Raw genomic sequence first — 27,837 nt, 5'->3', positions numbered from 1 at the left:
TAAATTATGAGATGACATAAGTCCCATTTTAAGAGAGTTCATTTAGCATTTCTCATGTAGAGAACTTAGAAATTGAAATTATTTCAGTACTCATATTTTAACGTACAAGAGGAATTGAAAAATCAAAATTATTTTGATTGCTAACTTTTTTAAGTATAAACTTGTTATAAATAAAGAGAAATGCCAATAAGATTCTTTCAAAAGTAAAACTCTCTATGGACTCTCCTCCACCTCATCTTTGTGACACAGTTCTCGTCAATATTATAAAACAATGTTTCAAAAAAAAAATAATGCGATGAAGAGTTCATAAAAAGTCTAACTTTAATCGCATTTGCATTTCTCTTAAATTAAACTGAATCACAAATAAAGAATTTAAACTTAACGGCAAAGAAAGCGTATATGTGTGACTAACTTAGGTAAAATCATCCCAACCTTAAAAAATATTCAACCCATGTTTGACTGCCAAGTGTCACCAACCCGTTTCACCTTTCACCAAAACTCAAGTCATCAAACGAATCTCTTCGCACTCCCACAAAATTCATGCCTAACAAACAATCCTCACAGAGCCTCAGCTGAAAACAACTCTACAGCTTTCTTGTCCAATTCCCTCCCTTTAAAAATCCTCATATGCTCTCTCTAACTCCCACCAACAAAAACACCACCACAATGCTCAAACTCCTCAGCAGGAAGCTCCTCCGCCTCTGCTCCCGCCTCGGCTGGCGGGTCTGCCGCCGCTCCCGCCCCAAAGTCGTCATAAAAGTTTTCGGAAAAACAAGCTCCAGAAAATCCCAACCCGAAAATGAAGCCAGTGGCACTCATGCGCCGGCGGCAGTACACCCCAATACCGACTTAAAAAAAAAGCGGCCGATTCGGGTGGCGACTTTCAACGCCGCCCTCTTCTCAATGGCACCGGCGGTTCCCAAAGCCGAGAAATTCGGGAACTTGGACGGCGAAAATGGAGGTGGTAGCTTGAAGATTCATAAACACGTCAGTCGAACAAAGTCTTCGGGAAGCGAACGTCCGAAGAGTATTCTGAAACAGAGTCCTCTGCATCCGAATTCGATGAACAACTCGGAGAATCTCACGAAGCAGCAGAAGTTTTCGAAATCCAAGTTAAGGGTTTCGATCAATCTTCCGGATAACGAGATTTCCCTGCTGAAAAACCGGCAATTGAGCTTTTCGGAAGGCAGAGCAAAGGAAGATGCTTTCTCTCCGGTAACTGGAAAATCTCCTCTGAGATCGTCGAGTGTGAGGTTTTCGGCAGTTTTGAGAAGTGGGGCGACGGCGGATGGAGATTTGTACAGAAGTCATCGGACGGTTCTTGAAGTTTTGAGAGAGCTGGATGCTGATGTTCTGGCGCTGCAGGATGTGAAGGCGGAGGAGGAGAAGGATATGAAGCCGCTGTCAGACTTGGCGGCGGCGTTGGGGATGAACTATGTTTTTGCCGAGAGCTGGGCCCCGGAGTACGGCAACGCCATCTTGTCGAAATGGCCGATTAAGCGGTCCAAGGTCGAGAAAATCTTCGATGACACCGATTTCAGGTAAGAAATTTTCTGCGCAGATTTATAGCCGGACTATTAACTTGACTAAATAAAATCCTCAGTTTTTTTTTCTTTCTTTTTCATGTGAAAGTAGAAAAAATTATCTATGCAGAACGTTAGTTTTTAATAAAAAAATAAATAAAAATGATCGATGACATATTAACATCCTGTTAATTCTTAACGTCTATTTCTTAACCGCACTATTAATATTATTCATTCAAAATCTTCTGTTTATTTTTTATTTTTTATGTGATAGTGCATGAATATACGTTTTGTGATTGAGATAATCATTATGATGCTTTTATGTTGACTAATTAAAGTGGTCTATGTCCAAAGCAAATCTCTTTCAATTGAATGCGAAGTTTATGGTCCCAAACTTTGCAAAAACAAATGTAAAGACATTTTCACTTTTTTTCTTCTTCTTTTTCTTTCATAGTCATCAATTATTATAAAGTTCTAAACTTTACTATAAATTACAATCTGAAATTAGGTATTGACTACAATACTTACATGTATTTAATACAATCATCATATTAAATGTGAGATGATAATTGTCTTTAGACTAGTTTTATCCACGCATCTATTTTTACTTTTCATACGCCTCTAAATTTTTGGTCGTCGAATTGAATGAATTGAAAAATACTAACGGTTAAAAGATAACATGAGTGTGTGAAAGATAAAAATGAATGTTGAATAACATTATCCTTGTATTAATACACATATTCACACTAATATTTCTGACTGGGAGATAATAGTTGTATTAAATACATATAAAAGTCATGAAACATTTGCCCATATGTGCTTGGAATGCCTGCTAGGCTTCTGCTGCCATACAGCCTGTCTGTTTGGAATTTTACTTGGCTCTGCAGAGTTGTTTACCAAATTTAGAAATTTTTAATATTTTATTTTGCGGTGACTTTGTATTTAGCTGAAAATAAATCTCAAGTTTTTGAGCGTTTGAACAACTCTAATTTTACGGGAAGAGTATCCGGCCGGCACAGGGTGATTACATTGACATATGACCAACTGACCGAACTTACGACTGCATAGAAAATCTCAAGTTTACATATGTATGTGTTGCTTGAAAATTTAGTTGAGATTGTGCTTGATGGATTGGAATTTGGGACCAGAGAAAGATATTGCTTGTATTATTATCCAGTGATGTTGCTCTCTTGGGGAAGGTTTCAAACGATGGGAAAATCTTTTTAGAAAGGCTTAATCCTACTTTGCTAACCTTAAGCTCCCTTTTAATGAAAGCGAAATATCGCTGTTAACAAGTATTAAAAATGTAAATGTTAGGTAAGGAATACATAGGTGTCCCTGCAAGTCTGCAATGTAGGTGGATTATATTAATTAAATAGTTTGCATGATTGAAAAGACAGCATTCCCCTTAACTGTTTGTGATATATTTTTTGAGAAACGTAGTGAAATTGTATATGAACATTCTTCAACTTTATATTTTTATCACAATATTTTATAATATTGGTATGATAATTTATATTAAATGTGAATTAATAAAGAATCTTACTTTTGAAAAAATTCCTGTAGCATTTCTCATCTTTTTCTGTTAGCAATGAGAATATCATGATTAGTGCTAAGTTAAATCATTTAAGTGAAAAGTGAAAATAGGCATAAAGATGAATGGAGGTCACTCTAGCATGTGGTACACACTCTTGCATCTCAGTACGAGTTTTTGTTTAAATGAGAGTAAATTAGAATATTGCTTGTTAACTAGAAATACGTTAATCAATGTTAGGCCAGTTAGTCAAGACAATGTGTTCAACTCCTTGCATCTAAGTTAGAGTCTCGTTTCCGTAGTGAAGTAGTTTAGAATATTGTCGTGTTAGGCAGAAAGATTAATCAAATTTTCGGTGCTTGATGAAAATGACAAACAGGAATGTCCTGAAGGCCACTATTGATGTTCCTGAAGCAGGAGAAGTCAACTTCCATTGCACCCACCTCGATCATCTTGATGAGAGCTGGAGGATGAGGCAGATTAATGCTATAATCCAATCAAGCAATGAGCCCCACATCTTGGCTGGAGGCCTCAATTCTTTGGATGAGTCAGACTACTCTCAAGAAAGATGGACTGATATTGTAAAGGTGAGACATGATGACACTTCCAAATTATCAGAAAGTCTCTGTGCAAGACCTCCGGTTTTTGCCAAAAGGACCGATTTTGTATGGATAACACATCTATACATTTTGTTATTAACATGTAATCTATCAATGTTTTCGACAGTTCGTCTTTTAATAAATAAATAAAAAGAACGTCATGTTCAAAGAAGAACAATACAAATTATGTACCTAACAACGCTTTGATTTGTTTTGGCTGCAGTATTATGAGGATATGGGTAAACCAAGGCCTAAGGTTGAAGTAATGAGATACTTGAAGAGCAAGCAGTACACAGATGCAAGGGACTTTGAAGGAGAATATGAGTCGGTAGTTATGATTGCCAAAGGCCAAAGTAAACCAACCCGAAACCTTAATGTTAACTTATTAACTGGTTTGAGCTTGAGCGCTATTGTTTTTCTAAATGCATAAATTTGTACTTTAACGCAGGTGTGCAGGGAACATGCAAGTATGGAACGAGAGTAGATTATATATTAGCATCTGCAAACTCACCTTACAAATTTGTTCCTGGATCATACTCAGTGTTTTCTTCCAAAGGGACATCAGATCATCATATAGTAAGAGTTGATGTTGTAAAAGTGGATAATTGTGGTGAAGAAAATAACAGCAGAAGAAGGCAGCTGAAGCAAAAAGTTACCAAGATAACAAACCCTACTTCCCAGTCAAAAGGAATATGGAAAATTCCACATATATGAAAAGAGTGTGCTATCTACACACATTTTTTTACCTTCCACACAATCTTCTCAATTTCCGATCATCAGGTCGAATGAAATGAAGAAGATCAAATGATAAAAATTAACATGAAATATGTAAAAGACGAGCGAGGTGTACGGATAGCACAACCATATGAAGAAAAAAAAACATATAGATTAATAATTGACTTTTACTTTTTCAGTTTAGACTTAGGGTTTGGTTTGTTGAAGGAAGGGGGCAGGTTCTGACTTGGGATCTGCATTTATCTCCTACAGTTAGTAAGATATTTACAGTCTACATGGGTTGTTAGGGATACAACAAGTCAAGGGAAGAGGTGGAATTTGGTGTGGTTGGTTAGTAATTTTCACTTCTTCAAATTGTACAGCAGACTGACAAAGTTATATATTATGAGAGTGATTTCTTTGTTCTTCGCTTTCTTTTTATTTGCTTCTCATTTTGTTACCCCCAACAATGAATTTTGAAACGTGAATCTACCCTTTTAGTTTAGCTTGTGGCACTCTATCGATATGAAGTGTCACAAGTTAAATCAGGGATGGACAATGATTTTAAAATAAGCTATGATAGTTTATACATGATGTGGAAAACTAGAAAAGAACTCAACTGACCATGATTTTAAAATGAGTTGAGATTGGTGCAGGGGGTTGGCATTTATAAGCCGCTATCAATATGGGATAGAACTTAGTTTTAATCTCAGGAGTCAGTCATGGTTGTCCGAACCATGCATTGTTATTGGGGGTGGGGCATTTGTAATCCACTATCAACTCTGACATAATTATACTAAAGTCATCACTTTTAACGTAGTAACCCCCTTTAAGAAAAATAAAAAATTTCCCCGCCATGCTATGGTGAGCCAAAAAAGTTCGAGCGCTCTGGGTGCTGAAACGTGCCGAACTCAACATGTTATTTTTCAATCCGCTACCATTCACCCATTACTATCCATACCCTCCTAAACCCTAAATCATCAATTTTATTTATTTTATGTTTTTTTTTGTTAAATTTTTTTTCCCTTACCATAACACCAAACTATCATCACTTCATGTTCTACAAAACGTATTTGTAGTTAAAAAATTTCTTACAATCCATGTCAAAACACACTCGAAAACAAGGATATAAATATAAATCTAAGGGTACTTGAATCTAAATAAAGTAAGGTAGGAAGGAAAAAAATTCAATGGAGAAAAAAAAAAAAAAAAACAATAAATAAATAAATAAAATAGATAATGATACGATCGGTACTCATCTACCGATTATCGACTAAAAAGTTGCTAAAAATGTAGCGACAAAGCCACTTATTAGTCGTTATAATCATACCGATCCTCCCCTTTCAATTTTTTTCTTTTTTATTTTTTTATTATTTATTTTTGTTAATTTTTCTTTTATTTCTTACCATATCAACAAACTATCATATTCATGTTCTTCAAAATATATTTTTTTGTGCAAAATCTATTATAATTCATATTTAAACATTTGTAACCAACGATTTAAAACCTAAATTTAAAGATATTTGAATTTAATAGTGGTTACTCAAATAAATAAATAAATAAATTAGAATAAGGAAAGATCGGTACCATGCTACCCATCCTTGCCCAACCGTACATAAATCACCGTTCAATCTATTTATTTTCACCTTTGCCTCACCGTGAAGTTTTGAAAATTAAGATAAGACTTTCCTTCGAGATTTTTGAGGGTGGAACCCAATTTGACAATGTTTTGGGCCTCACTATTATATTTTTCACTTATTTTTTTTGTTTTTGACTTAAATAATCTACTAAATATACATTTATTACTCAACAAATCGTAAATCTGCTTCCAGATGCCTTATAAAGTTTTCCTTAATGCTCACAAAAAAATATTTTTTCAAAAATAAAAATATTTTTATTTTGACAAAAAAAACATGGGTTAACATTCACGGTTTTTAGTCGGTTTTGCAAATTCGTACATAAATCATCGTTCAATCTATTTATTCACCTTCGCCTCACCGTAAAGTTTTAAAAATTAATGTAAGACTTTCCGTTGGTATTCTTGAGGGTGAAAATCCTTTTTTTATAATGTTTTGGGTCTCCCTACTATATTTTTCACTTACTTTCTTAGCGTTCGGCTTAAATATTCTACTAAATATACATTTGTTGCTTAATAAATCGTAAAATTGCTTCAAACGCCTTATAAGGTATGCTCACGGAAAATATTTCACGAAAAAAAAAAGTCACACTTTTCACAAAAAACGTGAGTTAACACTCATGATTTTTTGTCGGTTTTAAAGATTTGTACTAAAATTATCGTTCAATCTATTATTTTCACCTTCACCTCATTGTGAAGTTTTAAAAATTAGTGTAAGACTTTCCGTTGATATTCTTGAGGGTGGAACCCTATTTTGACATGGTTTTGGGCCTCGCGACTATATTTTTCACTTATTTTTTTTTATTTTTCAGCTTAAATATTCTACTAAATATACATTAATTGCTCTACAAACTGTAAAATCGCTTTCAAATACCTTATAATGATTTCCTTAATGTTCACGAAAAATATTCAAGAAAACAAAAAATTTGCATTTTTCACAAGAAAAGTGGGTTAACACTCACGATTTTTAGTCGGTTTTGTAAATTCGTACATAAATCATCATTTAATCTATTTATCTTCACCTTCGCCTAACCTTGAAGTTTTGAAAATTAAAGTAAGACTTTCCGTTGAGATTCTTGAGGGTAGAACCCCATTTGACAATGTTTTGGTCCTCACTACTATATTTTTCAAGTATTCTTGACGTTAGAGCCACATTGACAATGTTTTGGGCCTCATTAGTCATTACTGTATTTTTCACTTATTTTTTAGGGTAAATTACATTTTACCTTCTCAGGTTTGAGGTTGATTGCAACTTTTTACATCTTTAAAACATTTCAATTTTATACATTTATTTATCATTTTATTTCAATTTCATACATTTGTTAGAAAATCCGTTAAGTGATAACGTGATAAATATGAGATTCACATTTGTGCTGACGTTGCTGTCAAATTTGTACCACGTGGCAATTTTTTTTTTTATACATTTAAAATATAATAAAAATTTTGAAACCCATCTTCCCCAACCCACCTTCTCCCTCCCCTCCACTCTCTTCACCTACCCTCCCCCAACCGACCCCTTCCCCGCAACCCCCCCCCACCCCCCAAAAAAAAAAAACCCAGATTATTTGTGATCAATCAATCGTCTCCCGACAAAATCGCACCTCGTTTTCAATCACCTCCTTCAATTTCAGCTCCTCCTCCAATTTCAAGGCAAACCCATCTTCCCTTTCTTTCAGACAACCTTCGAGCCTCTACATTTCGTCGCGAAGCGATTCTCTCTCGCCGGAAATTTCTCTGACGACTTTAGTTAGCTCGGCGTTGCGAGCCAGGGCGTTGTCTCTCTACTGTCGGATGAGAATACAGTCTTCCTCCATCGCCGCCAACTTCGATAGTAAGGCTTGGTGTGACTGGCGAAGGGACTCGAGCTCGGCGAGAAGACTATCACCAGATTCGGAGGTTTCTGGGTTGTTCGGAGCATCTGGGCCGTTGACTTGGGTTTCTGGGAGTGTTTCTGTAGGGTTTTTCCATGGTCCATAGAGCAGCCGATGGTTATAGATCGTCATGAAGTGCGTGACTGAGAGGGTTAAAGTTTCAGAACTACTAGTCAAAGAAGTGTAGATGGAGAATGAGAGAAGCAAGTTTGTGCAATTTTGCGTTTTGGCACGGGACAGTTGCAGAACCCAGGTTTTTTGGGGTTTTTTTTGGTTAATTACAAATTATTTGGGTTTTTTTGGCGTTTTGGGTGGGTTTGGTTTGGGTTGCGGGTGGGTTTTTTTGGATGGGAGGGGAGGTGAAGAAAATGAAGGAGAGGGAGAAGGTGGGTCGGGAAGACGGGTTTCAGTTTTTTTTTTTTAAATTTTTATTTTTAAATTTGTAAATAACGTAAATTATTATATTTTAAATGTATAAATTTTTTTTTTTTTTTACCATATGGCACAAATTTGGTAGCTACGTCAGCACAAATATGGATTTCATATTTGCTATGTCATCATTTAACGGTTTATTTAACGGATTTTCTAACGGATGTATAAAATTGAAATAAAATGATAAGTAATGTATGAAATTGAAATGTTTTAAAGATATTGTAAGAAGTTGCAATTGACCTCAAACCTGAGAATGTAAAATGTAATTTACCCTACTTTTTAGTTTGCAGCTTAAGTATTCTATTAAAAATACATTAATTGCTCTATAAACCGTAAAATCGCTTCCAAATGCCTTATAAAGTTTTCCTTAATGCTCATGAAAAATATTTCCAGAAAATAAAAAAATTATATTTTTCACAAAAAACATGGGTGGTTTTTAGTCATTTTACAAATTCGTACATAAATCATCATTCAATCTATTTATTACCTCCGAATTGAGTCAGTAGTTATGATTGCCAAGGGCCAAAGTAAACGGAGGTGGATTGTTTGTCCTCCCATTTCCATACTCTCCCCATGCCCTCCTATGATGTGTGATCACGGTTAAGCCACGTCAACATTTTATATTAATTTTTTATAGAAATAATAAAACAAAAAGTAATAGAAATATAAAATGTTGACGTGGCTTAACCATGACCACACAAACAAGAAGACATGAAGAGAGTATGAAAATAAGAGGTCAGACAATCCACCTCGAAAGCGTTACTGTTTTTCTAAATGCGTAAATTTGTACTTTGTTAACGCAGGCGTGCAGGGAACATGCAGTTACGGAACGAGAGTAGATTATATACTGGGATCTACAAATTCACCTTACAAATTTGTTGCTGGATCATGCTCAGTGCAGCTGAATCTAAAAGTTACCAAGATAACAAACACTACTTCCCCATCAAAAGGGAAATGGAAAATCCCACATATACGAAAAGAGTGGTGTTATCCACACCCTTCTTTTTATTTATATATTGTTTTTAATTTCCGACCGTTAGGTCAAATAAATTGAAAAGAGATCAAAGGACAGTAACTAACATGGAATGTGTGGAAAGTAAAATGGAATGTGTGGATAACACAATTATATGAAATATATATTAAAAAAAAAAACATATGGATTAATAATTGACTTTTACTTTTTACAGTTTAGATTTAGGGTTTGGGTCGTTGAAGAGAGGGCAGCCTTCGGCTTTGAGTCTGCTTTTATCTCCTACAGTTGGTAAATTATTTCTGTCCACATGGGTAGCTGTTGCGGATACATGTCAAAGGAAAAGGTGAAATTTGGTGTGGTTTGTTAGCAATTTTTCACTTCTTCAAATTGTACAGCAAAGTGAAAAAGTACATATTTTGAGAGTGATTTCTTTGTTCTTCGCTTTCTTTTCATCTGCTTCTCATTTTGTTACCCCGAACATTGAATTTTGAAACGTGAATTTACACTCTATATTTATCTTCTGTCATTTTATCAATATGTGTGTCACAAATTAAATCGGAAACGGATCATGATTTTAAAATGAGTTGGGATAAACTTACTTGATGTATAGCTTAAAATGAGTTGAGATAAAGATATGGTGTCTCAAGGGTGGCTTTCATATTCTCGCTCTTTCACATAACAGTTTCACGTTATTATTCTATAGTTGACTTTTAGTTAGAAAATGTGAGTCATGTGAAAAGTTATACTATTAAAAAAAATTTTGATTGACCTATAACTTTATGTTTTTTCTTAGACAAACGATATCGTTAATGGTTTCAACATCACTTGTTGCTCTTGCACTGAAGCTTTATTGCTAAACAAAAAACTAAAACAAATAGTGTCCATTTAGAGCCTCGTGCAGGAGTACAAGTACCATATGAACTTGTGCCGCCATATAAAAGAAGTCAAGTGATTGGGTTATAACATATTAGTTGGCCCAATTGGAGTAAAAGCAACATACAAAGTGCCAATTCTCTCTTTGCACATAAGAGTATACTCTTTAGTTTGTCTTTCTTCACACGTGTTAAGTCTGGCGACGTGGGGATAAAAAAAAGAGAAATATACAGTGTTATAGCTAATGTTCTCTTCAACACTTAAAAGCATTATACTAAACTAGCCTTTATATATGCACGCGTTCACGTACGTGCAGAAGATATTTTTTGTATTACGGTATGTTACGCGTAACTTACACGTTTTAAATGTATTTATATACATAAATTGACAAAAGGAAAGTTAAATATTTGAAGTAAATAAATAATTTTAGATCATGCTAGAAGAAATCCCTCGTAAACCAATTAAAGCAGCTGAATTCACATAATAAAATCGGTTTTTTATAAAATTTACATTAAGAATAGAGAAAATAATATTTAATAAATAATTGATTGAATCACATTATTGCTAGCCCATTGTGAGGCTAAACCCACACCCTCCCCCTTAGTGTAGATAATATCGTTTGTTAAAAAAAAAAAAAAAAAAAAACCCAATCATTTGACTATTAATTTAATCACATTATTATCCGTGTGCGAAATACCTTTTTTTATAAAGAAAATAATATTTAATAAATAATTGATTGAATCACATTATTGCTAACTTATTGTAAGGTACTAATTAAAAAAAAAAAAAAACTTCATCACTGACACTACGTCTCTTAAGATGTTTTAAACACAATATTCATCATTTTCCTTATTTTTTATTATATTTTTCTTTCCCCTTCACGTGGGCACCATCAACTTTCACTTATCCTTTTATTTTTTATTTTTTTTTTTTGCCCTTTTCTCTCTTCCCACTTATATTTATATTATATTTTATGATGACCAAATTACCCCTGCATTATTTGATATATTATATTGGACTGCTTTTGGGTTTTTTTGATTGAGGGGCAATTTTGTCCTGATATTTTTGTCAAATGAGTGACCCCAAAGTTTTTGTCAGCATGCATGACCCCAAATTGGGACTCTTACTTTCTATTATATAGATACGGCCTTGAATGTTCCAATATTACCTTTTGGTTTAATGTCGGGTATCCAAAACTATCAATGCCTTATCGGAATAAAATTACAAGAAAAACTTACGTAGCAGCGGTCATCATATTTCACATGCCAACTCTCATAAAAATATAAAATATCTTTTATCTTAATCTCATTCAACCCCATACTAAGTCTGATAAAAAACTGATCTAATCAGAGAGTTTATCGAAGCTTTCCTCCTAGTTTGTTTCAACACACATTCAAACAAATTGCACAGTAAATAAGATGATATTATTATTTGTTTGGTCGGATTAATATCACAAATACAACTTATTAAATTCAAGAACTAAGTAAAACCTTGCTCAAATCACTTATTAATCCGACCTCATCTAATCTAAATCTGATTAACTAAAGTAATCATGCACGACCAGCTGCTTCTGATCTTTTTCAAGGCTGTAAAGCACAGAAGTTGCTTCTTCTTTTTCTTCCGGTTGCTGCTTCACAACCGCGGGGCGCTGGTCCTCCTCCATGAAAATCAATAGCCGTCCATCTCTCCTGACTTTGGTCATGGTGAATCTCGGCCGTCCGTTCCCGTTCAACGTGGACAGCAATGGTGGGAAGTCCCTCCTCATTCCGTCGCGAGCTGCTGCCATTACCGCAAGTAGTAGTCCCGCACTATTTTTGTTAGGCACTAATTTCTCTCTGGTTTCTCGTATCACGAAAGAAAAATGGTTGTTCAACCCAATTGCACGAATATTTATAGCGATTTTGGTTCTTCCCTCCTGGTTCAAACATGAATTATATTGGTTTGGACTTTCCTAATTAGTTAATTTACTCTCCTATTTAGATTTGGAAAGCTGTTAATGAATTGTTAGCACCACATTAATTAATAAAACAACACTAATTGACCAAATTAATTGCAAACGTATTGGGCAAAGCAGATGTGGAGTGTCTAGTATGTATGTACTCCGAGTTGTTTTTCATTTTGTTCAATCGTTGGTGGGGTTTTGAGGGGGAGGGAAGAAAGGGGTGGAGGAGTTTTGAACTCGGTGAGGAAGTATGTATTTCGAGTTTGGATCTCAATTTCTGTACTTTTTCTTTTTTCGAAACATACTTCTTGTTTTGATGGAAATGTACGATATCTATTAAGATGCTGATAAAATACGTACAGGAAGATTTTATAATATCGCTTGCATGATAGTGTACCCCCTGCAAAACTCTATAGAAAAATTTGTACATGGTTACCCCTAAATTTTCAAAAGCATCTATTGACTATATTCAAAGTCATTCGTAGGGAAGTTCCCTCTACCGTTGTACTAAAAAAGTTGAAAGTATTTGTAGAAGTTGATGAGGGATGCATGTTGTATACGCAGGAGAAAATAGAGGAGTCGGTTGTAATTCTTAGGAGGTGGTGTTCCTCCCTCGAGGATGATTTGGGAGGCATTTAGCATGGCCCAATTGGAGTAAATACAACATGCAAAATGCCGACTCTCTTTGCACATCGAGAGTATACTCTTTAATATGTATCTTTCTTCACACGTGACAAGTCAAGTGAGACAAGAGATAGAGAAAAGAGAAATATAAAGTCCGTTATAGCTAAGCTTCTTTCAACACTTAAATTTAAAGTATTATACTAAATACGACATTGGATGTTCTAAGATCACCTTTTCACTTATTGTCGGGTGTCCAAAATTGTATATGCCTTACTGGAAAAAACTGAGAAAATTTAAGTAGGAGCACCTAACATATTTCACATGTCAACTCTCATAAAAATATGAAAGAGGAAATTGTAGTAATGGTTTCTCAACTTTGATCAAATTGAAGCAATGATCCCTCAACTAAAAATCTATTATCATTAGTCCCCCAACCCATCAAAATATGTAGTTATGGTCATTTTCGTCAAATTCGTCAAAATTTTGTCAAAATGAGTTATGTTGGAATGACCATTGCTACAATTGGGGTCCCTCAACTCATCAAAATGTGTAGCTATGGTCTTTTTCGTCAACTTCGTCAGAATTTTGTCAAGATGAGTTATGTTGGAAGGACTACTACTACAATTGGGTTAAAGTTGAGGGATCATTGCTCCAATTAAGTTAAAGTTGAGGGATCATTTCTCCAATTGGATTAAAGTTGAGAGACCAATGATAATGGATTTTCAGTTAATGAACCATAGCTGCACCTTTTGATGAGTTTAGGGACCAATGGTAATGAATTTTTAATTGAGGAACCATTGCTTCAATTAAGTTAAAGTTAAGGGATCATTACTACAATTTACTCAATATAAAATCTTTGGGTTAATCTCATTTTACTATCCTAAAGTTTTCTTATTTTCAACATTTGGTACATGAAGTTTTTTTTCATCCCAGAGTAGTACCTGAAGTCGTAATATTGGAACAGTCTCATACATCTGTTAAGGTTGCTGTTAAGTCAACTGTTAAGTAGTGACATGGCGCCCACATGGTCAATAACTAGACGCCACGTGTCAATATGGGCCCACATGAATATTAAAAATATTAATAAAAATTAAAAAACTGAAAAAAAAAATTAAAAACTAAAACAGATTTTTTTCTTTCCAAACCCATGGCCGATTGCTTCCTCCACCCCTCCTCCGCCTCCCATACTGATTCAACCCCACACTAATTTCTTTCAGGTTGAATCAGTATGGCGCCACTTGTCAATATGACCACACACAAATATTTAAAAAATTAAGAAAATTAAAAATTAAAAAAAAAATTGAAAAACTAAAAAAATAAAAAAATTGATCTAATCAGAGAGTGTCGAAGCTTCCCTCCTAGTTTGTTTTAACACAAACATTCAAACAAATTGCAGAGAATAAGATGTTTATTTTTTTATTTTTTTATTTTTATTTTTTTGTTGGACTAATATCCAAAATACACCTTATTTAATTCAAAGATTAAGTAAAACCTCGCTCAATTGTGATTGGCCCGATTGTGATAGCACCTATCATTGCACCAAATGTCAAAATGGAGCCAAACATTATTACTGCATGCAGATGCACAGGAAGAGAAGTATTTTCAGTTGTTGAAAATCCAGAAGATTATGATGCAGAATGCTACATTTTGTTTCTTGAATCGAAAACTTCACCCTATGTTTACAGGTAGCGGCTCAGGGATCGAAAGCAATGGTTCGACATCACAATGCATATTCTCATTCATTCACTACATTAGCATGCATGTATTTCGAGTCCTAATCACCTTCATACCTCTGCTAAAGATAAACCGAGATCATTCATGATGCCAGATTGAGTAGGCGACGAGTAACCAGCCCGGAAGACGTCATACAAAGACTGTCAAAACCGAACAATATCAAAACGACTTGACTGTCAGAAGATTGCAACAAAAGCTGAATAGATTAATCAAGGTTAGGCTAGTTAGAGTTTTTGTTTAAATGAGAGTAATTTAGAATATTGCTTGTCAAAAAAAAAACGTTAATCAAGGTTAGACTAGTTAGTCAACACAATGTGTTCAACTCCTTGCATCTAAGTTTTGCATCATTTGATGAAAGCACTCCAGTCGGAGTCTCGTTTCCGTAGTGAAGTATTTTAGAATATTGTCGTGTTAGGCAGAAAGATTAATCAAATTTTCGGTGCTTGATGAAAATGACACACAGGAATGTCCTGAAGGCCACCAGTGATCTTCCTGAAGCAGGAGAAGTCAACTTCCATTGCACCCACCTCGATCATCTTGATGAGAGCTGGAGGATGAGGCAGATTAATGCTATAATGCAATCAAGCAATTGTTGCGTGAGGAAATCTTAGGGAATAAGGAATGAAGAGATATTTTTGGTATAAAATTATGTAATTGGTATCCTAGTGGTTTTGGGATACTTGTTTCCTAGTTTGTAGGAGATTGTATATGTTTATATATTCCTCTATGTGAGAAGAATAAAGTAGAGAAAAATATTCATCTAAAACCTAGAATTTAACTTGGTATCAAGAGCAGGTTTCGACCTGTCTCGTCTCGGAAAAAAACCCTAGCCGTCAAAACTTTGGTGTTCATCAAATCTTGAACCCAGAAACCATAGCACCGTAGCCTTTGGAATCAACAAAGCTACAGAGAAAAAAAAAAAACAAATATACATAACCTGCACATCTGTCCGTGCAATGGCAGACATCAAAACTGGAGATATAATTCCCATGCAAACTATATCGGTCCAAGGTGAGTCATCCAACGTCAACTCCATTCCGTTTGGGTATCGATTGAGCGACTCGAACTTCAAGGTTTGGTCGAATATGATGGAGGTTCATGCTTCAGGTCTCGGTAAGCAAGGGTATCTAACGGGAAAAATCCCGGCAGTAGATGAAGATGATCCAGGATATGTGAAGTGGTCAACGGAAGATGCTATTGTGCGTGGGTGGTTGCTCAAAACCATGGAACCCCACCTGCTTGGCCTGTTTATAGACTTGCCCACGACTAAAGATATCTGGGAGAGTGTCACCCAGATGTTTTATGATGGTTCTGATGAGTCCCAATACTATGAACTCCGGTGCAAGGCTACACGGACGAGACAGGATGGTCGTCAAATTAATTTGTACTTCACTGAATTAAAGAGTGTGTGGCAAGACCTTGACATACGACGTCCTCTTCGTATGGTGTGTGGAGCAGATTTGAAAACTCGTAAAGAAGAACTCGCAAAAGATAGGGTGTATGATTTTCTTGCGGGATTAGATGGTGTGTTTGACCAAGTTCGGAGTGAGATTCTAAGGATGAAACCTATCCCCGGAATCGAAGAATGCTTCAATTTGGTACGACGTGAATCCCAAAGGCTGGTCACTATGATGGGAACAAAAGCTACAATGACAGCACCTCCTATGGCTATGGCAACTAAGGCACCTGGGTCTCGTCCACCATCTAATGGAAGTTCTCGATCATTCCGAACCCATGAGGATATTGATAAGGACAAACTCCATTGCAATCATTGTAATGGAACAAGACACACTGAAGAGACCTGTTTTGAAATTCATGGGTACCCAGAATGGTACTGGGAAAGGAATAAGGAGCTAAAGGCACGGGGGAACAAACGGGCTGGACAGGTTCGTATGGCAGCCACTGGATCAGGAGCCGCATCTAATGCAGCAGGGAGCCAAGCTGGGTCCAAGGCCCAACAAGAGAAATCTGATGGGAGCAGGGGGATAGTTGCTGTTGCAGCGAGTCAACTAAGGCCCAGCCCATCAAGTCCAATAGTTGCAGCCCAGTTTGCGGTGCCAATTTCAGAAGCAGCTTCCAAGGAGACAGAAACGGGCCCACTTCTATCCTTAATCAATCAAATTTCAATGGGTGACAACGCAGAAGATTCAGGTAAAATCGGTACTGTTTTAATAACTTCCACCAAGAGAGATACTGGTTGGATAATTGACTCTGGAGCTACAGACCATATGACTTACGATGCATCATTATTTTATCACATGACTTCACCATTTAAAGAAGATGTCATTACAGCCAACGGTGATGTTGCTCCTGTAACGGGAGCGGGTTCTATTTCCCTTACTCCATCTTTCTCTATTCACAATGCACTACTTGTTCCAACATTATCTAATCATCTACTTTCTGTTGGTCAAGTTACTGAGCAATTAGATTGTGTTGTGTTAATGTTTCCCACATTTTGCCTACTTCAGGATATCCAGACTCGGGCGATAATTGGGCGTGGTACTAAGAGGAGAGGGTTATATTATGTGGATGATGTATCGGCAAGTCACGTAAATCAAGTGCGCAGTGGTCATCCAAACAAGAATAAGACAATTTGGTTATGGCATCGTCGATTAGGGCATGCATCTTTTGGTTATTTGAAAAAATTGCTACCGTCTTTATTTCGTGGTATTTCAGACTCTGATTTTCAGTGTAATGATTGCATTCTTGCAAAAAGTCATCGTACTTCTTATCATTCGAGTTTCAATAAAAGAACAATTCCTTTTGAGCTAGTTCATTCTGATGTGTGGGGGCCTTCTCCAGTAGCCACTAGTCATGGGGTTCGTTGGTTTGTTATCTTTGTGGATGACTGCACCCGAATGACATGGCTTTATACTATGAAGAATAAAAGTGATGTTGGACAGATTTTTAACCAGTTCTACTGCATGGTTAAAAATCAATTCTCTCTACCCCTTAAGGTTCTTAGGTCGGATAATGGTGGGGAATATATCAATACCGAACTTTCTCAATTTTTTCAGGAGCACGACATTCTTCATGAGACTACTTGTCCACACACTCCACAGCAAAATGGTGTAGCCGAGCGAAAAAATAGACATATTTTGGAAACCACTCGAGCCCTCCTCATTGGTGCTCACGCTCCTCACTCTTATTGGGCGGATGCCGTCAGATACTCCGTTTATCTAATGAACCGCATGCCATCCCGAGTGCATAATTTTCGCACTCCTATGGCAGTTCTTGCTGACCATGTGACATTACCATCTTCTCTTCATTTGTCCCCACGTATCTTTGGTTGTGTGGCATATGTGCATCTCCATAAAAATAAACGCAGTAAGTTGGATCCATGTGCAGTTCGTTGTATTTTTCTGGGATTTAATAGTCAGCAAAAGGGGTACCGATGTTATCATCCACCAACTAAGCATTTGTACGTCACCATGGATGTTACATTTTCCGAGCATGAGATGTTTTTTCCCACTGAAAACACTTACTATAATCTTCAGGGGGAGATGAGCACAAATGAAGATTATAGTTGGATTGATCTGCCAACTGTACAGGTGGATGACACCTGCCGTAATACCATATGCCAGCCAGCCGAGCGTTCTAGTGGTTTAAGTAGCCGTGAGTGCAGCAGATTTGATGAGCCCAATCTGGGCTTGTGCCGTGAGTCCAACAACCTGTGTGAGCCCAATCTGGGCTTGTGCCGTGAGTCCAGCAACCTATGTGAGCCCAATCTGGGCTTGTCTACTTTGGATTATGTGACAAGTGGGTCTGGGGGCTTAGGGGCCGAAAGCCTTTCTAAGTCCAGCACACAAATTGGACCGAGCAGCAGCACACAAATTGGACCGTGTAGTGACAGCTCAAACACTTCAAGAAATAACCCTCCTCTAGTTGTACCCGTCCGTGTGCCCGAGGATATCCATGAGGTAAGCTTATTCCAATCTAATGAAGCTCATAATTTGACTAACATTGAAAGTAATTATGTATTGCCCCCGAGACAAAATCGTGGGAAACCTCCTGACAGGTATTCTCCGGATGGGAAAATTAGATATGCAATTGCAAAGTATGTTTCTACGCATCGACTGTCTTCCAAGTACCAAGCCTTTGTGAATACAATGGATGCTATCAAAATTAGATGGAAAGAGGCAATGGAGGTAGAAATGAAAGCCCTACAAAAAAATGAAACTTGGAGCGTGGAGTCATTACCACAAGGAAAAAGACCAGTGGGATGCAAATGGGTGTTCACCATAAAACACAAAGCTGATGGAACCATTGATAGATACAAGGCAAGGTTGGTTGCTAAAGGGTACACACAAACTTTTGGGGTAGATTATCAGGAAACATTTGCCCCAGTAGCAAAGATGAATACCATACGAGTTCTTTTGTCTTTAGCTGCAAACTTTGATTGGCCGTTGAAACAATTTGATGTGAAGAATGTTTTTCTACATGGCGACTTGGAGGAAGAAGTATACATGGAACTCCCACCTGGGTATGAAGTTCAGAATAAAGCAGGCAAAGTATGCAGACTACGGAAGGCTCTTTATGGACTCAAACAATCGCCAAGGGCCTGGTTTGGAAGATTCACTGATGCAATGAAGAAATACGGGTACCAACAAGGGAATGCGGATCACACTTTGTTTATCAAACGCAGGGGAGGAAAGGTTACCTTGTTGATAATCTATGTGGATGATATGGTAGTCACAGGTGATGATACAGAGGAAATGGAAAGATTACAGGAGTATCTTTCTTCTGAGTTTGAGATGAAAGATTTAGGGGGTTTGAAGTATTTCTTGGGAATTGAAGTTGCTCGTTCCCGTGGTGGTATTTACTTATCCCAGCGGAAGTATGTTCTGGATCTTTTATCTGAAACTGGGATGTTGGCATGTAAACCCGCAGAAACACCTATAGTTCAGAATCATCATTTGGCTGTCTACCCGGACCAGGTTCCTGCAAACAGGGAAAGGTACCAGAGGTTAGTAGGGAGGTTGATTTATTTGTCTCTCACAAGACCAGATATTGCATATGCTGTTAGTGTAGTAAGTCAATTTATGCACTTTCCTAGTGAAGATCACATGGCTGCAGTAATGCGAATATTGAGTTATTTGAAAGGTGCACCTGGAATAGGGTTGATTTTCAGGAAACATTGGCATTTGGAGATAAAAGGGTACACTAATGCTGATTGGGTCGGGAACATTACTGATAGACGCTCTACATCAGGGTACTTTACATTTGTTGCAAGAAATCTTGTGACTTGGAGGAGCAAGAAACAGAATGTGGTGGCAAGGTCTACGGCAGAGGCGGAATACCGTGGGATGGCGCATGGGATTTGTGAGCTATTATGGCTAAGGATTCTTCTTACAGAGATTGGGTTCAAGCCACATGGAACGATGTTTTTATATTGTGATAATCAAGCTGCGCGAGAGATAGCTAATAATCCAGTTCAGCATGATCGTACAAAACATGTTGAGGTGGATAGACACTTTATTAAAGAAAAGTTGGATGTTAAGCTAATTGACATTCCATATGTGAGATCCGAAGACCAGCTAGCTGATGTGTTAACGCATGCAGTGACGATAAGAGTGTTTCAGAACTCACTTGACAAGTTGGGCTTAGGAGATATCTACGCACCAACTTGAGGGGGAGTGTTGCGTGAGGAAATCTTAGGGAATAAGGAATGAAGAGATATTTTTGGTATAAAATTATGTAATTGGTATCCTAGTGGTTTTGGGATACTTGTTTCCTAGTTTGTAGGAGATTGTATATGTTTATATATTCCTCTATGTGAGAAGAATAAAGTAGAGAAAAATATTCATCTAAAACCTAGAATTTAACTGCAATGAGCCACACATCTTGGCTGGAGGCCTCGATTCTTTGGATTAGTCAGACTACTCTCAAGAAAGATGGACTGATATTGTAAAGGTGAGACACGATGACACTTTCAAATTATCAGAAATTCTCTGTGCACGATCTCCAGTTTTTGCCAAAAGGACCGATTTTGTATGGATAACACGTCTATACATTTTGTTTAACATGTAATCTATCAATGTTTTCGATAGTTCGTCTTTTAATAAATAAATAAAAAGAATGTCATGTTCAGAAAAGAACTGTACAAATTATGTACCTGACAACGCTTTGATTTGTTTTGGCTGCAGTATTATGAGGATATGGGTAAACCAAGGCCTAAGGTTGAAGTAATGAGATACTTGGAGAGCAACCAGTACACAGATGCAAAGGACTTTGAAGGAGAATATGAGTCAGCAGTTATGATTGCTAAAGGCCAAAGTAGGGCCCGAATTAGCATCTGCAAACTCACCTTACAAATTTGTTCCTGGATCATACTCAGTGTTTTCTTCCAAAGGGACATCAGATCATCATATAGTAAGAGTTGATGTTGTAAAAATGGATAATTGTGGTGAAGAAAATAACAGCAGAAGAAGGCAGCTGAACCAAAAAGTTACCAAAATAACAAACCCTACTTCCCAGTCAAAAGGAATATGGAAAATCCCACATATATGAAAAGAGCGTGTTATCTACACACATTTTTTTACTTTTCACACAATCTTTTCAATTTCCAATCATCATGTCGAATGAAATGAAAAAGATCAAATGATATAAATTAACAGGAAATGTGTAAAAGATAAGCGAGGTGTATGGATAGCACAACCCATATGAAAAAAAACATATAGATTAATAATTGACTTTTACTTTCACAGTTTAGATTTAGGGTTTGGTTTGTTGAAGGAAGGGCTGGTTCTGGCTTGGGATCTGCATTTATCTCCTATAGTTAGTAAAATATTTACAGTCTACATGGGTTGTTAGGGATACAACAAGTCAAAGGAAGAGGTGGAATTTGGTGTGGTTGGTTAGCAATTTTGTACTTCTTCAAATTGTACAGCAGAGTGAATAAGTTATATATTTTGGGAGTGATTTCATTGTTCTTCGCTTTCTTTTTATTTGCTTCTCATTTTGTTACCCCCAACAATAAATTTTGAAACGTGAATCTACTCTCTTAATTTAGCTTCTGTCACTCTAATAATATGAAGTGTCACAGGTTAAATCAGGGACGAACAACAATTTTAAAATGAGCTGAGGTAGTTTATACATGATGTAGAAAACTATAAGAGAACTCGACGAACCATGATTTTAAAATGAGTTGAGATTGGTGTCGGGGGTTGGCATTTATAGGTCACTATCAATATGGGATAGAGTTTAGTTTTAATCTCAAGAGTCCATCATGGTTGGCCGAATGAAGCATTGCTACTAGGGGTGGGGCATTTGTAATCCGCTATCAACCCTGACATAATTTATACCAAAGTCATCACTTTTCCCCCTTTAAGAAAAACAAAAAATTTCTCCGCCGCGCTGCGGTGAGCCAAAAAAGTTTAAGTGCGTCGGGTGTTGAAAGGCACCGAACTCATGATGTTATTTTTCGGTCTGCTACTATTCATACACTCCTAAACACTAAACCATCAATTTTATTTATTTTATGTTTTTTTCCCTTACCATAACACCAAACTATCACTTCATGTTCTACAAAACATATTTGCAGTTAAAAACTTCCTTATAATCCATGTCAAAACACAGTAAAAAACAAGGATATAAATAAATATAAATCTAAAGGTATTTGAATCTAAATAAAGTAAGGTAGGAAGGAAAAAAAAATCAATGGAAAAAGAAAAATACATAAAATAATTAAATAAAATAGAAAATGATACGATCGCTACTTTGATACTGATTATAAAGAGGATTAGTCGGTACAATTGTAGCTTTAGAACCTCATATTAGTTGGTACTTTGATGCTGATTCTTTTATGTAATTGGTCGCTAAAAAAGTAGCTATACAACCCTTTATTAGTCGCTCTCATAATACCGATCCTTCCTTTTCAATTTTTTTCTTTTTTAGTTTTTATTGTTATTTATTTTTGTTAATTTTTCTTTTATTTCTCTTATCATAACAGTATACTATCATATTTATGTACTTCAAAATATATTTTTCCGTGCAAAATCTATTATAATTCATATTTAAATATTTGTAACCAACGATTTAAAACCTAAATTTAAAAATATTGAATTTAATAATGATTACTCAAATAAATAAATAAATTGGAATAGAGAAAGATCGGTACCATGCTACCCATCCTTGCCCAACTATACATAAATCACCGTTCAATCTATTTATTTTCATCTTCGCCTCATCGTGACGTTTTGAAAATTAAGATAAGTCTTTCCTTTAAGATTTTTGAGGGTGGAACCCAATTTGACAATGTTTTGGGCCTCACTATTATATTTTTCACTTATTTTATTAGTTTTCGACTTAAATAATCTACTAAATATACATTTATTAGTCAATAAATTGTAAATCTGCTTCCAGATACCTTATAAAGTTTTTCTTTATGCTCACGAAAAAATATTTTTCAAAAATAAAAATATTTGTATTTTTGAGAAAAAAAAATGTGGGTTAACACTCATGGTTTTTAGTCGATTTTGCAAATTCGTACATAAATCATCGTTCAATCTATTTATTCCCTTCTCCGATCACCGTAAAGTTTTGAAAATTAATGTAAGACTTTCCGTTGGTATTCTTGAGGGTGATACCCCTTTTTTATAATGTTTTGGGCCTCCCTACTATATTTTTCACTTACTTTGTTAGTTAAATATTCTACTAAATATATATTTGTTGCTCAATAAATCGTAAAACTGCTTCAAACGCCTTATAAGGTACGCTCGCGGAAAATATTTCATGAAAAAAAAAAAATCACACTTTTCACAAAAAACATGGGTGTAAACTCATGGTTTTTAGTCGGTTTTAAAGATTCGTAATAAAATCATCGTTCAATCTATTATTTTCAGCTTCGCCTCACTGTGAAGTTTTGAAAATTAGTGTAAGACTTTTCGTTGACATTCTTGAGGGTGGAACCCCATTTTGACATGATTGTGGGCCTCACTACTATATTTTTCACTTATTTTTTTAGTTTTCGGCTTAAATCTTCTACTAAATACATTAATTGCTCTACAAACCGTAAAATCGCTTTCAAATACCTTATAATGATTTCCTTAATGTTCACAAGAAATAATTCGAGAAAATAAAAAAATTTCATTTTTCACAAAAAAACATGGGTTAACACTCACGGTTTTTGGTCGGTTTTGCAGATTCGTAAATAAATCATCATTTAATCTATTTATTTTCACCTTCACCTCACCTTGAAGTTTTGAAAATTAAAGTAAGACTTTCCGTTGAGATTCTTGAGGGTAGAACCCCATTTGACAATGTTTTGGTCCTCACTATTATATTTTTCACTTATTTGTTTACTTTTTGACGTAAATAATCCACTAAATATACATTTATTGTTCAGTAAATCGTACATCACCTTCCAAGTAAGAAATTTACATTTTTGACAAACAAACGTCGGTTAATCCTCATGATTTTTAGTCGGTCCTACAAATTCATACATAAGTCATCGTTCAATCTATTTATTAAACCTTCGCCTTATCGTGAAGTTTTGAAAATTAATGTAAGACTTCCATTGGTATTCTTGACAGTAGAGCCCCATTGACAATGTTTTGTGCCTCATTAGTCATTACTATTTCACTTATTTTTTAGTTTGTGTCTTAAGTATTCTACTAAAAATACATTAATTGCTCTGTAAACCATGAAATTGCTTCCAAATGCCTTATAAAGTTTTTTCTTAATGCTCATGAAAAATATTTCAAGAAAATAAAAATTTTGTATTTTTCACAAAAAAACGTGGGTGGTTTTTAGTTGTTTTGCAAATTCGCATATAAATCATCATTAAATCGGAATCAAGGCGTGCTGGTCGAGGCCTCAATTCTTTGGATGAGTCAGACTACTCTCAAGAAAGATGGACTGATATTGTAAAGGTGAGACATGATGACACTTCCAAATTATCAGAAATTCTCTGTGCTACTCTCAAGAAAGATGGACTGATATTGTAAAGGTGAGACATGATGACACTTCCAAATTATCAGAAATTCTCTGTGCAAGACCTCCGGTTTTTGCCAAAAGGACTGATTTTGTGTGGATAACATGTCTATACATTTTGTTATTAACATGTAATCTATCAATGTTTTCGACAGTTCGTCTTTTAATAAATAAATAAAAAGAACGTCATGTTCAGAGAAGAACTGTACAAATTATGTACCTGACAACGCTTTGATTTGTTTTGGCTGCAGTATTATGAGGATACGGGTAAACCAAGGCCAAAGGTTGAAGTAATGAGATACTTGAAGAGCAGGCAGTACACAGATGCCAAGGACTTTGAAGAAGAACATGAGTCAGTAGTTATGATTGCCAAAGGCCAAAGTAAACCAACCCGAAACCCTAATGTTAACTTATTAACTGGTTTGAGCTTGAGCGCTATTGTTTTTCTAAATGCATAAATTTGTACTTTAACGCAGGTGTGCAGGGAACATGCAAGTACGGAACGAGAGTAGATTTTCACCTTACAAATTTGTTCCTGGATCATACTCAGTGTTTTCTTCCAAAGGGACATCAGATCATCATATAGTAAGAGTTGATGTTGTAAAAGTGAATAATTGTGGTGAAGAAAATAATAGCAGAAGAAGGCAGCTGAAGCAAAAAGTTACCAAGATAACAAACCCTACTTCCCAGTCAAAAGAAATATGAAAAATCCCACATATATGAAAAGAGCGTGCTATCTACATAACTTTTTTTTACCTTCCACACAATCTTTTCAATTTTCGATCATCAAGTCGAATGAAATGAAAAAGATCAAATGGTATAAATTAACAGAAAATGTGTAAAAGATAAGCGAGATGTGCGGATAGCACAACCCATATGAAAAAAACATATAGATTAATAATTGACTTTTACTTTTACAGTTTAGATCTAGGATTTGGTTTTGTTAAAGGAAGGGCAGGTTCTGGCTTGGGATCTGCATTTATCTCCTACAGATTGTAAAATATTTACAGTCTACATGGGTTGTTAGGGATACAACAACTACAAGTCAAAGGAAGAGGTGGAATTTGGTGTGGTTGGTCAGCAATTTTTTACCGCTTCAAATTGTACAGCAGAGTGAAAATGTTATAGATTTTGAGAGTGATTTCTTTGTTCTTCGGTTTCTTTTTATTTGCTTCTCATTTTGTTACCCCCCAACAATGAATTTTGAAACGTGAATCTACCCTCTTAGTTTAGCTTCTGTCACTCTATCGATATGAAGTGTCACAAGTTAAATCAGGGACGGACAATGATTTTAAAATGAGCTGAGATAGTTTATACTTGATGTAGAAAACTATAAGAGAACTCGACGGACCATGATTTTAAAATGAGTTGAGATTGGTGCCGGGGGTTGGCATTTATAGGCCACTATCAATATGGGATAGAGTTTAGTTTTAATCTCAGGAGTCAATCATGGTTGGCCGAATGAAGCATTGCTACTGGGGGTGGGGCATTTGTAATCCGCTACCAACCCTGACATAATTTATACTAAAGTCATCACTTTTAACGTAGTAACCCCCTTTAAGAAAAATAAAAAATTTCTCCACCATGCTGCAGTGAACCAAAAAAGTTTGAGTGTGTCGGGTGCTGAACCGCGCTGAACTGAAGGTGTTATTTTTCAGTCTGCTACTATTCACCCGTTACTATTCATAGCCTCCTAAACCCTAAACCATCAATTTTATTTATTTTATGTTTTTTTTTTTGTTAAATTTTTTTTCCCTTACCATAACACCAAACTATTACTTCATGTTCTACAAAACGTATTTGCGGTTAAAAAATTTCTTATAATCCATGTCAAAACACACTCGAAAAAAATGATATAAACAAAAATCTAAAGGTATTTGAATCTAAATAAAGTAAGGTAGCAAGGAAAAAAATTTAATGGAACACAAAAAAAGCAGAAAATAAAATAGAAAATGATACAATCGGTACTTCCCGACCGATTTATAGGGTCTTAGTTGCTAAAAATATAGCGACAGAATCACTCTTATTAGTCGTTAGTATTATACCGATCCTCCCTTTTCAATTTTTTTCTTTTTTAGTTTTTTTATTATTTATTTTTGTTAATTTTTCTTTTATTTCTTACTATAACGAATTATCATATTCATGTTCTTCAAAATATATTTTTTCGTGCAAAATCTATTATAATTCATATTTAAACATTTGTAACCAACGATTTAAAACCCAAATTTAAAGATATTTGAATTTAAAGATATGTTAGCACCCATCATTGCACCAAATGTTAAAATGGAGCCGAACATTGAATACTGCATATAGATGCGCAGGAAGAGAAGTATTTTCAGTTGTTGAAAATCCAGAAGATTATGATGCGGAATGTTTAAAATTTTTGTTTCTTGAATCGAAAACTTCACCCTATGTTTACAGGTAGCATCTCAGGGATCGAAAGCAATGGTTCGACAGCCTAGAATCCAAATGAAACGTCACAATGCATGTTCTCATTCATTCACTACATTACCATGCATGCATTTTCAGTCCTAATCACCTTCATACCTCTGCTAACGATAAACCCAGATCATTCATGATGCCAGATTGAGTAGGCGACGAGTAACCAACCTGGAAGAAGTCATACAAACACTGTCAAAACCGAACAATATCAAAACGACTTGACTGTCAGAAGATTGCAACGAAAAGCTGAATACATCATCCTAAGCACTTACACCGCATCCGAATTCATAAGAGCCGCATACTGCAACAAATGTGCTGAGGTAAACCATCCATTGAACGCCTTTGGCGCTTCCATGACCTGATCCATCTCCATCAGCCGCGTTCACTGCCCTCACCAGCGGCTCACTTACCTCCCGTGCAGCGTTCTTTGATTGATCTTCAACGGCCATGTCTGCCTGATTATATGACTCTCCGGTACGGTTATGAATCTTTACAAATGTCAAAAGGAAGGAAGATTCAAACCGAGGTCAGAAGGGATGTACAAAATTTCTAAATTTTCGATGAAAATATCATTTTCGAGCTTCTAAGTTTGATCTAAACTGCCTCTTTGATGACATTGTTTTGTTTCTGTTTAACGAGTTTGAACAAAGGAGCTCAAAAGTAGGCAATTCTGGTGCTCAATTAGTTAAAAACTTGACTTGCTCGAAAGATTGCCACTGGTTCTGTTGCCGTTTTTATTAGATCCTTGTCGTTTGCATGCAAATAAAATTATCATGACAGAGTTGGATAACGATAAAAAAATAAAAAAATCGATTTCTTCAATGTCCATGATCCGAGGGACAAGATAGGATAAACGTATCTACAAGACTGCAACAAGATGACATTGACGGTATTTCAAGTCAATCATGTGCATATAATGCGTTCAATTTTCTTCATAATAGTGAGTGTTGATTGACATAAAATGTTGTTACAATGATATTCTCGTTGCACGTAAGTTATCCTACTAG

The 27,837-nt window shown here is 35.8% G+C and overlaps 2 protein-coding genes across 2 annotated transcripts; one reads left to right on the top strand and one right to left on the bottom strand.

Moving 5' to 3' along the window:
- The first annotated feature begins 523 nt into the window (after positions 1–523).
- On the top strand, positions 524–4,796 carry LOC137716320 (uncharacterized). The gene is made up of 4 exons (XM_068455758.2): positions 524–1,541; positions 3,437–3,644; positions 3,880–4,009; positions 4,105–4,796. Exons 1-4 carry the CDS (start codon positions 628–630, stop codon positions 4,368–4,370), a joined length of 1,518 nt encoding a protein of 505 aa, XP_068311859.2. The 5' UTR covers positions 524–627; the 3' UTR covers positions 4,371–4,796.
- Positions 4,797–14,202: 9,406 nt separating this feature from the next.
- On the bottom strand, positions 14,203–27,489 carry LOC148697718 (sugar transporter ERD6-like 7). Its single transcript, XM_088690187.1, has 4 exons — positions 27,103–27,489; positions 26,936–26,998; positions 26,649–26,691; positions 14,203–14,249 (listed from the first exon to the last, which is right to left on the bottom strand). Exons 1-4 carry the CDS (start codon positions 27,277–27,279, stop codon positions 14,203–14,205), a joined length of 330 nt encoding a protein of 109 aa, XP_088546313.1. The 5' UTR covers positions 27,280–27,489.
- Positions 27,490–27,837: the final 348 nt, after the last annotated feature.

The sequence above is a fragment of the Pyrus communis genome, chromosome 3, assembly GCF_041283825.1.
Source record: "Pyrus communis isolate YQ-2024b chromosome 3, ASM4128382v1, whole genome shotgun sequence".
NCBI classification, from domain to species: domain Eukaryota; kingdom Viridiplantae; phylum Streptophyta; class Magnoliopsida; order Rosales; family Rosaceae; genus Pyrus; species Pyrus communis.
This window is presented reverse-complemented; position numbering and strand designations above follow the sequence as displayed.